The 14,592-nt window shown below is 51.0% G+C and overlaps 2 protein-coding genes across 6 annotated transcripts; one reads left to right on the forward strand and one right to left on the reverse strand.

Annotated features, from left to right (window-relative positions):
• Window positions 1-1,169: 1,169 nt before the first annotated feature.
• Cnppd1 (cyclin Pas1/PHO80 domain containing 1) lies at window positions 1,170-6,966 on the reverse strand. 4 transcript variants are annotated; one of them, XM_050129586.1, is made up of 9 exons: window positions 6,728-6,966; window positions 6,073-6,160; window positions 5,509-5,617; window positions 4,514-4,595; window positions 4,218-4,338; window positions 4,005-4,133; window positions 3,028-3,089; window positions 2,629-2,746; window positions 1,170-2,383 (listed from the first exon to the last, which is right to left on the reverse strand). In XM_050129586.1, exons 2-9 carry the CDS (start codon window positions 6,139-6,141, stop codon window positions 1,847-1,849), a joined length of 1,227 nt encoding a protein of 408 aa, XP_049985543.1. In that variant the 5' UTR covers window positions 6,142-6,160; window positions 6,728-6,966; the 3' UTR covers window positions 1,170-1,846. The 4 variants fall into 4 exon arrangements, with proteins under 4 accessions (XP_049985543.1, XP_049985541.1, XP_049985542.1 ...); XM_050129584.1 differs by having other exon boundaries at window positions 6,073-6,425; window positions 6,728-6,962; XM_050129585.1 differs by lacking the exon at window positions 6,728-6,966 and adding an exon at window positions 6,367-6,703.
• Window positions 6,967-7,393: 427 nt separating this feature from the next.
• Window positions 7,394-13,288, forward strand: Retreg2 (reticulophagy regulator family member 2). 2 transcript variants are annotated; one of them, XM_050129582.1, is made up of 10 exons: window positions 7,394-7,811; window positions 8,063-8,169; window positions 9,294-9,324; window positions 9,690-9,825; window positions 10,015-10,099; window positions 10,354-10,497; window positions 10,651-10,745; window positions 11,049-11,184; window positions 11,832-12,115; window positions 12,227-13,288. In XM_050129582.1, the coding sequence occupies exons 1-10, from the start codon at window positions 7,546-7,548 to the stop codon at window positions 12,449-12,451; spliced, it is 1,509 nt and encodes a 502-aa protein (XP_049985539.1). In that variant the 5' UTR covers window positions 7,394-7,545; the 3' UTR covers window positions 12,452-13,288. The 2 variants fall into 2 exon arrangements, with proteins under 2 accessions (XP_049985539.1, XP_049985538.1); XM_050129581.1 differs by having other exon boundaries at window positions 11,832-13,288.
• The last annotated feature ends 1,304 nt before the right edge of the window (window positions 13,289-14,592 follow it).

Below are 14,592 nucleotides of genomic sequence, written 5' to 3' on the forward strand. Positions count from 1 at the left end.
CCTTTTTTCACTGTTACTACATGGATATATGTACATACACATATGTATTACTAACTATAACCTACTCAGTCTGTATGTTACTCATACTTCCAGAGCTGACCATTTGGTACTGAGGAAGACTTACTCCCACTCCCAGCATCCCTTTGTTGCATTTAATTCTTTGTGGGTTGAATCCTCAGGTTGATTTTTCCAAAATGCACAAAAATGTCTCATTTGCACTTAAAAAATAACTTTAGAATCAGCTAGGTGTGGTGGTGCATGACTGTATCCCAACACTGAAGGCAGATGTAAGTGGAAAGCAAGTTCCATATCAGCCTGAACCTCACGAGTCAATTTCCAATGGCAGCTAACTCCATTTTTAATAGGCGCTAACAGGATTTTATATGCACAGTGATGTCTTGGAAACTTCATGGTAAAGGTTTTAAGTCCTTTAGGGAGTCTAGCATCCCACTCAAACTGAACAAATGCCAGTAGCATTCCCAAAGACTATACCCCACCCCAAAACAAAAGCAGGGTAGCAGTGGTGCACGCCTTTAATCCCAGCACTCAGGAGGCAGAAGCAGGCAGATCTCTGTGAGTTCGAGGCCAGCCTGGTCTATAAGAGCTAGTTCCAGGACAGGCTCCAAAGCTACAGAGAAACCCTGTCTCAAAAAAAAAAAAAAAAAAGAGTACATATCACAATGACCCTTGGGGGACCCACCAGCCCACTGACCTTACTCCTACCCCCCACTCCCTACACGATTTTTGGCAGTCAGTTAGCAGCCCAAGTACACCACAGATTGTTCTTCCGTTGATGACCCAGCTCTGGTTCTTCAACACCAGCTACTTCCATGAGTCACCTTGAAGAGGTCAGTAGGGCTTACATTCTAGGAGCTCAAGTGGACATATTTTGGTACATAAGGATTCACAAGGCTGGTGCCCACCCAGAATACGTAACAGTCACTGCTTGTATCCCATGGTAGGCCACATCCCCCAATTTCAGGGCCTCCAAGGCAGTAGTGGCAGGGATGCAGGAACATTTGAATCAGGAATAACTATCAAACTAACAGGGAGTTTTGAAACAGAGTCAGAGAGAATGCTGACACACGTTAACAGGATGGTGCCTCTGATTTGGGAGGCAGATAAGAGAAGATCCTCAAAGGATAATGCAGAAGGAAAAGGCCAGGCCATGCAACAGAAACTGTTTATTGAAACCTCAGTTCTACAAAAGCGTGAAAAACTCAGATACAAAGCAGTGGTGCCCAGAGAGCCTGTAAAGAGAACACCTAGAAAAGAACCGGTCAAGTGGGAAGCCTTGGAGCAGGATGCTAAGATTGGAAGACAAAAGGATAAGGTTGAAGGACCCAGAAATCCCTGGTTGTGACAACTACATCCAAGGGATGGGTGTGGCAAGCTTCCTGCCTCAGGACGCCTTCCATCTCAGGGCCACCCGCCCCTGGTTTTCCTGCCCCAGGGACATCACAGGAACAGAACCTCACGAACGCTTCCTTCCTCTCATCCACTTCCCACACCTCCCACCTTTACCTTTCCATCTTTGGAAACTCAAAAGCAAAAGTCTACTCCCCCAGGCTTGGGAAGGCAGAAAGATAGGAGCTTCTCTGTCATTGGTGACATGCCCCTGGTCACTGAGCTGAAATTGTCCCAGGCACCATCAGAGTTCTAGCCTACTAGCCAGCCTCTGAGGTCTGGGAGAGTGAATGACCTTGCTTTGCCCCATAATCTCTTGTGCTCCTACCCGGGAGGACAGGGTAGCCCAGAGAGGTAGCAAAAATCTAAATCAAGTTTTCCTCTTCCAGGTTCTTAGGGAGCCCCAAACCCTCTTTTAACGCACTCCTTAGAACCCTACCTAACCTGGGAAAATAAAAGACTTGAGACGGGCCAGCTCCATGACACTAAAAAGAGAACATTGCTGGGGTTGGAGGAATGGAGGGGCTGCTGGGCTCCAGAGCCAGGGTGGGGCCAGGCCATGGGTGTGGTAAAAGGGCCGTGAAGAACCAATAGACACCGTATGGTTAGGCTGGTGACAGGCATGGCAGTTTTGGGTGTTTCTCTGGAACTTCTGGCAAAGGGGGCATTTGTGGAGAAGAGTAGGTGGGACAGGAGGGTCTGGGGGAGGTACCGGAAGGGGTGTCAGTGAGGCCAGAAGACTGCCCCACAGGGGCGGCAACTCTACATTGCCTTCCAGGCAGCTGGAGACATTAGTCAGGCACTGTGGCACAGGGGAAGGTATGCAAGGCTGCAAGAGGCCTTTAGAAACCAGTCTGAGGTCAGGAGGACCTGGTGAGGGGCTGCAGGACAGCCCCAAAGACTGATGTATTACAGCCACTGATGCCACAGCTAGGGCCACACTGCTCACATATGCCACGGCTAACAGGCAGGACAGCTGTAAGAGAGAAGATAAGAAAACCGCAGGCTGTTGACTATATTTCTACTCCCAGTCGCTCACGCTGAAGCTCTATGTAACTCCCTCTGCCTCCCCTGCTCTCCCATCTACTCCCAAACTTCTTCCAAGCCTTTCAGAATTTGCTTTCCAACACACACACACACACACACACACACACACACACACACACGCGCGTGTGCTTGTGGGCGCCTCCTCAGGTCCCTCTCCTTCAAACCCCTTCTCACCTTTACCAGTCGCTGGCAGAGGGAGCCCAGAGCCAGCTGCCATGCTGGCTGTTCCAGCAGCACACACAGGTCTGTGTAGGTGTACCAGCCCCGCCGACGTCCTTGCTGCTCAGCCACACTAGTATGGAGAAGAGCCCAGGGGCTCCCATCAGGACCCATCGGAAGACACTAAGGAGCTAATCAAATACATAGATCCCCAGGCTACCCATGAGATTAAGACACAAACTTCAAATAAGCTGCTACCGCCACTGAAGGAAGGCAGAAGTTAGGTGACGACCACTTCGAGCAATTCTCTTTCTCTTCTTTCTCCCGGTTACACAGATCTCATTTCTAGCTCCTATGGCACTCGCCAATGCCTCTAAATGCCTCAAACCCCTCTTATCAATTTCTGGAACTCACCAGCTCTCCAGCCAATTCAGCACCTCAAAGATCTCCCGAGGATCAGTATAGAGACGCCAATCCTGTGTGCAAGAAAAAGAAAGACGGGAATGGTAGTTCATCCCTATGATCCCAGTACTTGGGAGGCTGAAGCAAAACTATTGCTGCAAGTTATAGGCCAGCCTGGGCTACATAGTGAGTTCTAGGCCAGCTGGGTCAAAGAAAAGTCGCTAACTACTATCCAAAGAGCTTGTGTTTATTCTATCACCACCTACCTGACCTTGAATTAATTATCCCCACTACAAAGTACAAAGGGAGAAAATAAACCCAAGATTGGTCAGTGTCCACAGGGAGCTCAAAGTCTAAGACAGAAAGAGTTTGAAAGCAAATATTCAGAGGCCAACACTAAAGGCTCTGCCTCCGAGTGTGCCCTGAAGGAAGAGGGTGAGATGCTACTTGTGGGCTCACTGTTCCAGGAGCCTATAAACTAGTCCTGAACAGACAGGAAAGGAAGACCCTGCCAAGAAGACACAAGAAGGACAGACATGCAAAGTCAGGTGCAGTACATAGACCTACAATCAGCATTGGGAGACAAAAGCAGAAGCAACAGGAGGCTCATCACAAGGTCAAGATCAGCCTTGTCCACATAGTGAATTCTACAACAGCCTAATTTAAAACTTTCTTATTAAGAGACAGGGTCTGACTATGAAGCCCTGACGATCCTGAAATGGACCAGGCTGGTCTCAAACTCACAGAGATCTACCTGGGATTAAAGACATGCTCAAGCATACCAGGCAGAAAAAAATTGGATGAAGGTTGACAGCTACCTTAGTTATGAAAGACCTTATACACAAGCATGAGAAACTGAGATCCCCAGAACCCACATAAAAGGAGTGCGCATGACATGTACACATCCACACAAAGAGAGAGAGAACACAACAGAAAGCTGAGAGAGAACAAAGAATAAAGGAACAAAAAGACAGATAAGAGCCACTCACCATGGCACTCAGGAAGCCCCTTTCCAAGGCATTGAGAGCAGGCACAGCCACTCCCCCAGCAGCTCCCCATTCATCATTGAAGACCTCCTCTTCCTCCCCTTCATCATAAAGGTATTTACTGGCCACCATCTGGAGAGAAGCCAGAAGTGGCATCAGTAGGGCTCATAGCTGGTGCCTGGCTCACTAGGGAGGTAAAAGGAGGGAGCCCCTCACCATGGAGATCAGAAACAAGTCAGAAGACGACACGTGCTGCAGGTAGTCAGGGTTTCGGTGCCGGAGCCGCTCAATGTACACAAGAGCTAACATCATCGCACAGGGGGAGATACAAGCCTCCCTGGGAGGTGGAAAGGACCAGTAATTAAACCCAAGGGTCCTTCAGCTCCTGAAAGGCTCGAGATGCTCATCTCTGTCTTTACACTTTCTCTTTAGAGACAAGAGCAACCCGCGCGTGCTCGCTCTCTCTCTCCCCCTCCTTCTCTCCCCGCCCCCCCCCACAATCCCAGGCTCACCGGGACACATGAGCTACATATTTCTTCTGGAGTCGACGAATAGGACTGGGTGCTGCCTTCTGAAGAAGTTCCACAGTAATGTCTGCAGGAGAGAAGGGAGCAGAATAGTCAACCCCGCCCCCCAAACATACACATCAGTCCCCACAACTGTTAGGGAAGACCTAGGTCTGCAGTATCTGAGGCCTTGGGGACATGGCAGTCACAGAAAACTAGAGATCAAATTCTCCTAAGCTGGAAGAGCATGGTGAAATGTGCCTGTAATCCCACAGGTGACTGGATTACTGCATGGCTAGCCTTATCTACAGTGAGTTCCAGGCTAGTCAGATCTATGTAGTAAGACACTGCCTCTGCCTCAACCCTTCAGCCCTGGGTTTCCCCACCTTGCTCTCCCCCCAATTCTAAGTAGATAAAAGCACATTCCAGTAGAAAAGGCTCTTCTGTTGAGTTATTCATGTTTATTATTCACTAATGTTTTTTTGTTTTGTTTTGGTTTGGTTTGGTTTTTTCGAGACAGGGTTTCTCTGTAGCTTTGGAGCCTGTCCTGGAAATAGCTCTTGTAGACCAGGCTGGCCTTGAACTCACAGAGATCCGCCTGCCTCTGGGATTAAAGGCATGCGCCACCACTGCCCGGCCACTAATGTTCTAATAAGCGTGCTTTGTTTACTTGGGAGACATACAACAAATATAATTAGAAAACTTAAGTTCTGACCTTTAAATCAAAAGGGGAACCAGGACTTGAGGTTTAGCTCTATGATAAAATGCTTGCCTAGCATACACAAGGCCCTAAAAATAAGTGACTGCAATTTATGAGCTGTTTTTACTCACGTGGGCTAAAGAATGTGAAACGCGGCCTGCATTGTCAAACCAAGTACCAACTGAGCTAGTTATGAGACACAGTGCAGCTCAGAGGGAAAACGTCAAGGCATTTGGGTGACTACTAACAACCCTGCCCTCAAAGATCTTACGTGCTCAGTCACACACACACACAGCCTAACCTGCCACAGGGCTGGAGAGTTCCTCCAGGCTGCAGTCTGTATCCCAGTCCCAGCCATAATAGAGTCTCCTTCGGATTCGAGCACTCAGTTTCTGGTGTCCTGGAAGGAACTGAAACAGGGCCAGTGATGGAGGGTAAAGGGCAGGGAAGGGCCTGGTGGAAGTCCTGAGTTGGGAATGGAAGGCTGTGAAGGGCAGCAAGTTGGCTTTGCTGCCACTGGGCCTATGCCCCACCCAGCTCCGCATTCCCAGGATCATTTGCTAATGGCACCCTAGTCCGGTTCTCATGAAGGGGAAAACAGACGCCCTGTCATCACTGAGGGCTCCCAGGAGAAGACTAGAAACCAGATGGACCCCAGTCTAATCGCCCATCCCTTCCTATAACCTAAGGGTTTGCCTCCAGGCCCAAGTGGCCCGGGCCTCGAGTAGGCATTGCTCTCAATAGCCACCTAATCCCGGGAATGGCAAGTAAGAGAGCTCCCATTCCGCTCGGGCCCAGAGGGTAACGCCCCGGAATCCCGGGGGGGGGGCGGGGGGAGCTAAGGACAGACGGACTGTGCTCTCACCGTGAAGTCCTGGAAACCGGTAAGGGAAAACGTGCCTTCTTCGTCCAGAAGGAGCCCGGCCAGATCCATCGTGCCGTCAGCCGCCACCCTGTGAAGGTGGAAGGGGGAGGAAAAGAACAGTAAGTGGCGGACAGAGCCGTCCTCCCCCGTTGGCCCACCTGCCCGCCTCTCCCGAAAGGGCAGCCGCCCCGGTCCGCGCAGTCTCCTCCCCTGTTGCCGGCAGCAGCAGGACGCCTCTTCCTGTTCCGCGCGCGACTGAGCCTCCCGGCGCCCGACAATCCGTGCGGCGCTCACCAGGCGGAGTAAGAAGAGGTCCCGGGGCCAGAAGTGTTCTCAGCCCGCGGTGCGTCTGCCTGGCGTTTACAAGCGGCGGGCGGTGTCGCCGGCGAGTCAGCCCGCTGGGGAGGAAGTGCCGCCCGGGGCCAGCCTCCCGCCGAGAGCCTCGGGTCTCTGGAGCCCCAAGCACCGGGGTCTGAGTTTTGGATTACGGTTCCCAGGGGCCCGGGACACACCAAGGATGAACGAACTGGCCAGACCTTGTGGTAGTGGTGCAGATATTTACGAGACTAACATAAGAGGTGACAGACGAGTTGTTTCCCGGGCTTTAGTAGGCACGCGCTCAGCAATGCACAAGAAAGATGAACACGAAACTTACCCGTGGGAGAACTGTGGACAAGATGGAAGGAAATCTGTTGAACCTTTATGCCCCTTAGGAGTTTAAAACTGTAAAAGTCAAATGCATACTGTGTTTTGTAGGGTTACTCTAGCAATTAAATGACTCACAAGAGATATGAAGCCTCAAAGGGCGATGTTAACAAGTCTCCCAAAAGTAAACAGCATCTATATGAGTTTTTATTTTCAAAAACGCCTTCCACCCAATCTGCCGGTGAAAGATTTGGGGGAAGAAAGAGCGTCGACGCTCAGAGTAGGAAAAAAAAAAAAAAAAAACTTTTCTAAGTTGGTGAGGCTGCTTTTAAGTCATAGAAGTCATGCGCTGGTGTTTGTTTATCCTCTGAAGGGAGGGGACTGGAGGCGTCGAGGACTGAGTACTGGGAAAGCCGCGCCCTTCCCGAGCCGAAAGAGAAGCTAGCCGGGATCCTAGGCGCATGGAGGCCCACTTCCTCCGGGCGGAGTCTCAGGGGAGACACGGGTCGCCAGCAGCTTCCCCAGCGGCCCTGACAACACGCGGAGAAGACAGCAGGCAGCGTAGCCTCAACAGCCGTCCCGGGTCACCGCTCCAGCAGCCTGGAAGCACACCTGCGTGGGTGCAGGGTCACAGCAGCCGCCTGCGCGCACGCGCGGGCCTCCCATCCGGGCTATTAGGTCGCGTCACGTGACCGCGCGCCCCGTCACGTGACGCGAGTCCGCAGGTTTGCTCGCCTGGGTGTGCGCCCCCTTCCGCCTGACGCGCCCCCGGCGGCGGCCGCGCAGCCCTGGCTCCTCGCGGGCTCGGGCAGCGGCTGCGGCGCGGTGATGGCGAGCGGCGGCGGCGGTAACACCGGCGCGGGTGGGACCCCGGGGCTGGGCCTGGGCCTGGGGCTGAGCCTCGGCATGGGTGAGGCCACCGGCGACGCGGAGGAGGAGGCGGCCACGGCCGAGGCGGTGGGACGCCTGGCCACGTCGCTGTGGCTGCGGCTCCGCGGCTGGGAGGCGGTGCTGGCGGCCGCACAGCGACTGCTGGTGTGGGAGAAGCCGCTGCACAGCCTGGTCACGGCGGCCGCGCTCAACGGCCTCTTCTGGTAACGGCCGCGGAGGAGGGGGCGGGGCCGGGCTGCGCAGGAGAGCGGGGGCGGGAGGACCGGGGGCGCCCTCCCTTCGAGGGCTGTCAGCCGCTGGAGCGGTGATCCATCATCAGGTTGCCCCATTTCTTAGTCTCTTGGTGACGGCTCAGGCTTAGAGGGCTGTCTCCCCGTCAGTGGATCTTTCTGTCCTTTTCGATGGGTTTGGGCACCTCTCACCCACTCGCGGCTGAGATGCCTGTCTCCCTAAGGTTGCTGTCTTCGTCGTCCCTCCGGCCCTTCTTCCTGCTCAGCATCTCACTTTTGACCTATTTCCTGCTGGATCTCTGGCATCCTCGCTTTCTCCCCGACGTTTCAGGTGAGTTTCTTCATTCCACATGCCCTGGTCTGCACGTGCCTGTGCTTCACCCTACTGCGTGAGATTGAACCGTAAAAGGGAAGGTGCAGCAAGGCCGTTTTGCTCCGAGGCGTGCACTGTGCCCGTCCGTCCCCATTTTAAGAAATTGCCTGAAACAAGAATCGCCTGTCTCCCAAAATTAACGTTCTGTGGGGTTAGTAGTGAAAACTGTTGAGTTTAGAGCTGACTGGTGGCCCAGGTCTTTAATCCCAGTGCTCAGCAGACAGAGGCAGGGGAATCTCTGTGAGTTCTGGGCCAGCAGAAGTTACAAAGTGAGACATTGTCTCAAAAATTTGTAGCAAAGCACCTAATCAGGTGAATGGACTTGGAAAGAACTGCAAAAGCAGGGACTTCACAGGGGCAGGTTAGTCTACAAAGAACGTGATAGGAGTTGGCGTTGCAGATTTTTTTGTTTTGTTTGTTTTTTCGAGGCAGGGTTTATTTTTGTAGTGCTGGACTGGACCTCGCTCTAGGCTCTCCTCAAACTCACAGAGATCCACCTGCCTCTGCCTCCCGAGAATTGGGATTAAAGGCGTGCGCCACTGCTGCATGGCTTCTTTTGGCTTTCTTATACCCACCTATTGTGCGTTTTGGAACAACAATGTAACCGGCTGTGTATGAATTGTTCAGGACACAAAGGAATAAAGTGTGGGCTCCTGTGTTTGATAAAGTCGAAGTCTAAAGAAGGAGGCAAAGATAGGTCTGGTGGTGCAGGCCTGCCATTTCAGTTACATAAGAGACTGAAGCGGAGGAGGGTGCAAGTTCAAGGCCTCCCCTGTTTTAAGAAAAGGATTGAGGATGTAGCTCAGTGGTACAGCATTTGTCTAGTGTTTACTTCAGGTTCAGTTCCAAGTACCGCAAAAAAGAGTACAGAAACAACATGTAATACAGCCTGTTGTTAGTGTATGAAGGAAATGCTCTGGGCCTCGTGCAGTGGTTCATGCCTATAAGTGAGAGACAGGAGGATCACTGAAAATTTGAGACCAGCAATGCTTAGGAGATGCAATTTCTTCTGATTTGCAATCTGTCTCTCAGTGCTTCTTGCACTCTTAATTTATCCCCCCCCCTTTTTTTTTTCTCTATAGCTTCACCCCCTGAGGAACCACACTCTGACAGGTGAGTACAGGCCACCTTTTAAAGAAAATGCCCAAATGTGGTCTGCTTGCTATGTTCAGATCAGCTCAAAGAGGAGCAAGGCTGCCCCTTCTGCAGGTGTAGGTCCCAGTATAGTGAAGGGGCGTGCAACAAGCAAAAGTGTGTTGGCCCTAGGCTTCTATGCAGATGCTGTGTGCCTTCTCCTGTGGAGGTAGAAAGTTGAGTACCCAGGGAATTTGCTTCCCAGGACCAGGAGGACCTCCTGTGGGGGAGGTGGGGTTTGCACATCTCCAGATGGAAGAGCTGGTCAGCGATCTCAAAGTGATGTGAGTGCCTTAGAAAGCTGGCTTCTGAGGCTTCCAGGGGTCATGTCATGTCTTCCCCAGTGAGGGTGCGGGGTCAGGCGCCCAGCCGCACCTGCTGAGTGTGCCCGAGTTGTGCAGATACCTGGCTGAGAGCTGGCTCACCTTCCAGATTCACCTGCAGGAGCTGTTGCAGTACAAGAGGCAGAATCCAGCTCAGGTAAACTTCATCCTATAGCAGTTCCTTGGAGCCAGAGGGGATGGGAGAGGAGCAATATGAGCAGTGTCTATTGTAAATTTCCCAAACTGGTTCCATTCTTCCACCAGATGAATAGTAGTCCCTTCCCCAGGTGACTGGGCACATGGTTTAGTCCAGTGTTCTTCATAGATCCTGTGCTCTTCTCTGCAGTTCTGTGCTCGAGTCTGTTCTGGCTGTGCTGTGCTAGCTGTGTTGGGACACTATGTTCCAGGAATTATGATTTCCTACATTGTCTGTGAGTGGAGGCCACCCCTGCCCTTTCCAAAGCCCTTTCTATTCTTCTTTCCCTGGATTGACCCAAAGGAAAAACTGCATTTTCTCTATCTTTTACCCATCTGGGGAGGAAAGTTGTAGATGGGGGAAAGAGGATGTCATTGCCTTGAGAAAGAATCTCATCTTTATTTAGACCCACCTGTTTAGGGGACAGTTTAAATGAAGGCTCTTGGGAAATTGGCATTCTGAGCTCTGAGTGGACTTCCTAATCCACAGTGCTGAGTATCCTGCTGTGGCCCCTGGTGGTTTATCATGAACTGATCCAGAGGATGTACACACGCCTGGAGCCCTTGCTCATGCAGTTGGACTACAGCATGAAGGCAGAAGCCGATGCCTTGCATCACAAACATGACAAGAGGAGTAAGGGATTCTCTTAACCTAGGGTGAAAGGCGGGGAGGGCCTGAGGTTTATGGCTCATGATGTGTCCTAAAACTTAAGTCATTTCCAGTTCCTTAGTCATATTTGTTTCCCACTATTGTCTTTGCTCACATTGCTTTATTACCCTGATCTAGAGCGGCAAGGGAAGAATGCTCCCCCAGCAGGTGATGAGCCACTGGCTGAAACAGAGAGTGAAAGCGAGGCAGAGTTGGCGGGCTTCTCTCCAGTGGTGAGATCCAGGGAAGATGGGTGTGAAGTAGAAGACTAAAGGGAAGCTAGTTATGGTGATGCACACCTATTTGAGAGGTGGGAGCAGAAGGATCAAGAATTCAAGACCAGCCTAGTTTTCATTATGGGTTTGAGACCAGCCTGAACTGTATAAGACCCTATCTCCAAAAACTAAAAAGGCAGAGGGAGGGGCGAGGATCTAGCTGCCTTCGAGCTACCACTTCTCAAGTAGGTGGAAGCCAGAAGGCTTGTTGGGGGTCAAGTGTTTTTCCCTCCTTTTGGATTCATCCTGGTTCTCCTGCAGGTGGATGTGAAGAAAACAGCACTGGCCTTGGCTATTACAGACTCAGAACTGTCAGACGAGGAGGCCTCTATCTTAGAGAGCGGCGGCTTCTCTGTTTCTCGGGCCACCACCCCACAACTGACAGATGTTTCTGAGGGTATGAACAGCCTTTTGCCCCTCTTAATCTTCCTGTTCCCTGATTCCGAGTTGTTGCTGCTGTGTTCTCTTGAGTTCCAAAAATGCTTCCTCCAGCTAACTGATTCTCTAATTCTACCCTAAACTCCCGGAAGACCTTAGCTCAGTATTCCATCCTCATTTTGCCTTGTTTTGTGGGGTTTGTTTGTTCTTTTATTGTTCTTAGATGTTTCTTTTATATGTATGAGTGTTTGGCCTGCATGTATGTGCATACCACATGCGTATCTGGTACCTGCAAAAGTCAGAAGAGGGCAACTGATCTCCTGGAGCTGGACTTATGGATGATTGTGAGCCACCATGTGGGTCCTACGAATCAAATCAGGGTACTCTGCAAAAGCAGAGAGAGAGAGTACTTTTAACCATCAAGCCGTCTCTCTAGCTCTGCTTTGCTTTTTGAGAAAGGATTTTTTTATATAGCTCAGGCTTGCTTCAGACTCTGTGTAGCAGAAGATGACCTGAACTCCTGATCCCTCCTGCCTCAACTTCCCAGATGCTGGGATTACAATAGGCATATGCCACAAGGCCTGGCTTCCCATGTTATCTTCATGAGCATATGGCTTTTGTGACCAGAGAAGCCAACCTGTTCTTAACCCTTTATTCTTTGCACAGATTTGGACCAGCAGAGCCTGCCAAGTGAGCCCGAAGAGGCTCTGAGCCGCGAACTGGGTGAGGGGGAAGAGACAGAGCTGGCTCCTCCTGAAGACCTGCTAAATGCCCCTCCAGCCCTCTCAAAGCAAGCGCTGGATACAGAAGAGGCTGCAGTCAAGGAAACCTTGCTTCAGCTCTCATCCCCTCTTCACTTTGTGAATACGCACTTCAATGGGACAGGGTCCCCCCAGGATGGAGTGAAATGCTCCCCTGGAGGACCAGTGGAGACCCTGAGCTCAGAGGCAGTGAGTGCTGACATAATGGCTCCACCCAGCGCCCTCTCACCCCCACTTTGCCCGGCTGAAAGTGGTCCAGTTACCCTCCTCTCCCCCTCTGTGCTCCCATCCCTTCCCCAGGACTCACCTCAACCCCTGGCTGCCCCTGAGGAGGAAGAGGCACTCACCACTGAGGACTTTGAGTTGCTGGATCAAGGGGAGCTGGAGCAACTGAATGCAGAGCTGGGCTTAGGACCAGAGATGCCCCCAAAGCCCCCTGATGTTCTGCCTCCTCCTCCCCTGGGGCCAGACAGCCATTCTCTGGTACAGTCAGACCAAGAGGCTCATGCAGTGGTTGAGCCATGAGCCATGGCAGAATGAGCTGCAGGCATAGTAGGGCTTCCTGACTAGGGATGTCATGTTTTCTCCTTTCCCTGCCACTCTGGGGAAAGGCACTATGTGGAGAAGCTGGCTGTCAGATGGAAGCCAGCCCATTCTCTGCCTGCCTGTCTGCCTGCCTGCCTGCTATCCTGGGACCTGGTATAGTACCTGTGCCTGGGATGGGTTTTAAGTTTGTAAATAATTTTCCATTTGGGCTAGTGGATGTGATGGGGCTAGGGAAGTCCTTCCATAGCCTGCACTTGCTTCCCTGCCTCATCTCTTCTCATTCTACTCTGTCCCAAGCCCTGGTGGTCTACCCTTTCTCTCTTCCTATCCTCAGGGACCTGTGCTGCTCTGCCCTCATGTCCCATTGGTTGTTTAGTTCAGGCACTTTATCATTTTCTCTACTGTCCTACACTTCCCTTGGCTTTATTTCCCTGCTGTGTCCTGTCCTTAGCAGCGTCATCCCCACTCTTTGCCAACCTCTTCTTCCACAGGCACTGGCCAAGTTGTAGGGCAGGTACTCTTTGGAGTGGCGTCAGGCCAGCAGTCCTGCACTTAGGTCACTGTAGCCTCCAGCCTGCACTGTACCCTTGCCCGGTTCAACCCTCATGATGCAGGAGAGCAGGGTCCCATAGCACTTTGCCAGCACTGGGGTTGATAAGCACGCTCTCTCTTTTTGAGGTGAGGGACTTCCCTGCTGTCTTAGGAAGAACAAAACCTACTCTTCTGGACCACAGTTGAGACTCTGCTAGGGTCTAAAGTGGATAGAAACATCTGTGTAGGTGTTAACTGGAAAAATAAAGTGTTGATTTGCTAGAACTCTTGCCTGCTTGCCTGCCTGTCTCACTGTGAGCTGCTCCCTCACTGTGCACTTTGTCCCCTCCTGACCTTTATGCCCTTCATCCCAGTACTGCCCTGGTTGGTTATTTTCCTTGGTGTAAAACAAAGCCAGAAGCAGGGATTATCCTGACAACTCAGCCAGCTCAACCATCTTCCTGGAATGGGTGGTATGTAGTGAGACTTAGCATGTATGAATAAATTACATGCAGGAGGAAATTGCCTTGTCTTCACAGTCAATGGAAACATGGAACCATAACAGTTGTTCCTACTATATGCTTAAACCTTTAGTATTGTCTCCTTAAGTACCTATCTCCGTGCTAGCAACTCAATCTAATGTCTACACTAGGCCCACTAACCACCAATGGAGGTCTGTACATACTAATAAAAGTTCAGGCCAAGCAATGGGTTTTTGATCCTACTGCACGTACTGGCTTTGGGGGAGCCTAGGCAGTTTGGATGCTCACCTTACTAGACCTGGATGGAGGTGGGTGGTCCTTGGACTTCCCACAGGTCAGGGAACCTTGATTGCTCTTTGGGCTGATGAGGGAGGGGGACTTGATGGGGGGAGAGAGAGGGAAATGGGAGGCAGTGGCTGGGAGGAGGCAGAAATTTTTAATAAATAAATAAATTAAAAAAAATAAGTTCAGGCCAAGGGACTAAAGAAATAGTATCTAACATTTTTAAAAGTATAATACATGTTCGGCACTATTCTAATTAATTTATGTGGTTATTTTCAAGATGGGGTTTCTCCGTGTAGCCCTGGCTGGCCTGAAACTCAAGAGATTTGCCTGTCTCTGCCTCCCAAGTGCTGGGATTAAAGGCATGGGCCACCACCACTGAACTGACTCTTAAGTGATTTATATATAATAATAATTGGGGCTTTTTCTCAACTTTTAAAACGAATTGGCTTATAGTTAGGCATTGTGGCTCACATTTATAATCCCAGCAGTTGTGAGGCTGAGGCCGAATGATTGAGAGCTTCAGGCAGGCCTGGGCTACTGAAAGAGAAGACCCTTTCTCTCTTCAAAAACAAGCCTACCACGATTAAAATATATATACTATTAACTTGATTTTTAAACACAGCTTAACTTCCTGAAGAGCCACAAGGCTCTAGAGATCGAGCCATGATTCAAACCTGGCAAGTGATGCCAGCAAACACAGTTAAGCTCTTGCCCAATGATGGGCACCCAGGACAAAGCCAGGAACTGAGAACACCAATCTAGTGTCTTGGCTTTGTGGAGAGTGCACACTTGGCTGTCATTTCGCTGTGGTGAACAGTTCAG

The sequence above is a fragment of the Alexandromys fortis genome, unplaced genomic scaffold, assembly GCF_014885135.2.
Source record: "Alexandromys fortis isolate MF-2015 unplaced genomic scaffold, M_Fortis_MF-2015_v1.1 scaffold_319, whole genome shotgun sequence".
In the NCBI taxonomy this organism is placed as follows: Eukaryota; Metazoa; Chordata; class Mammalia; order Rodentia; family Cricetidae; genus Alexandromys; species Alexandromys fortis.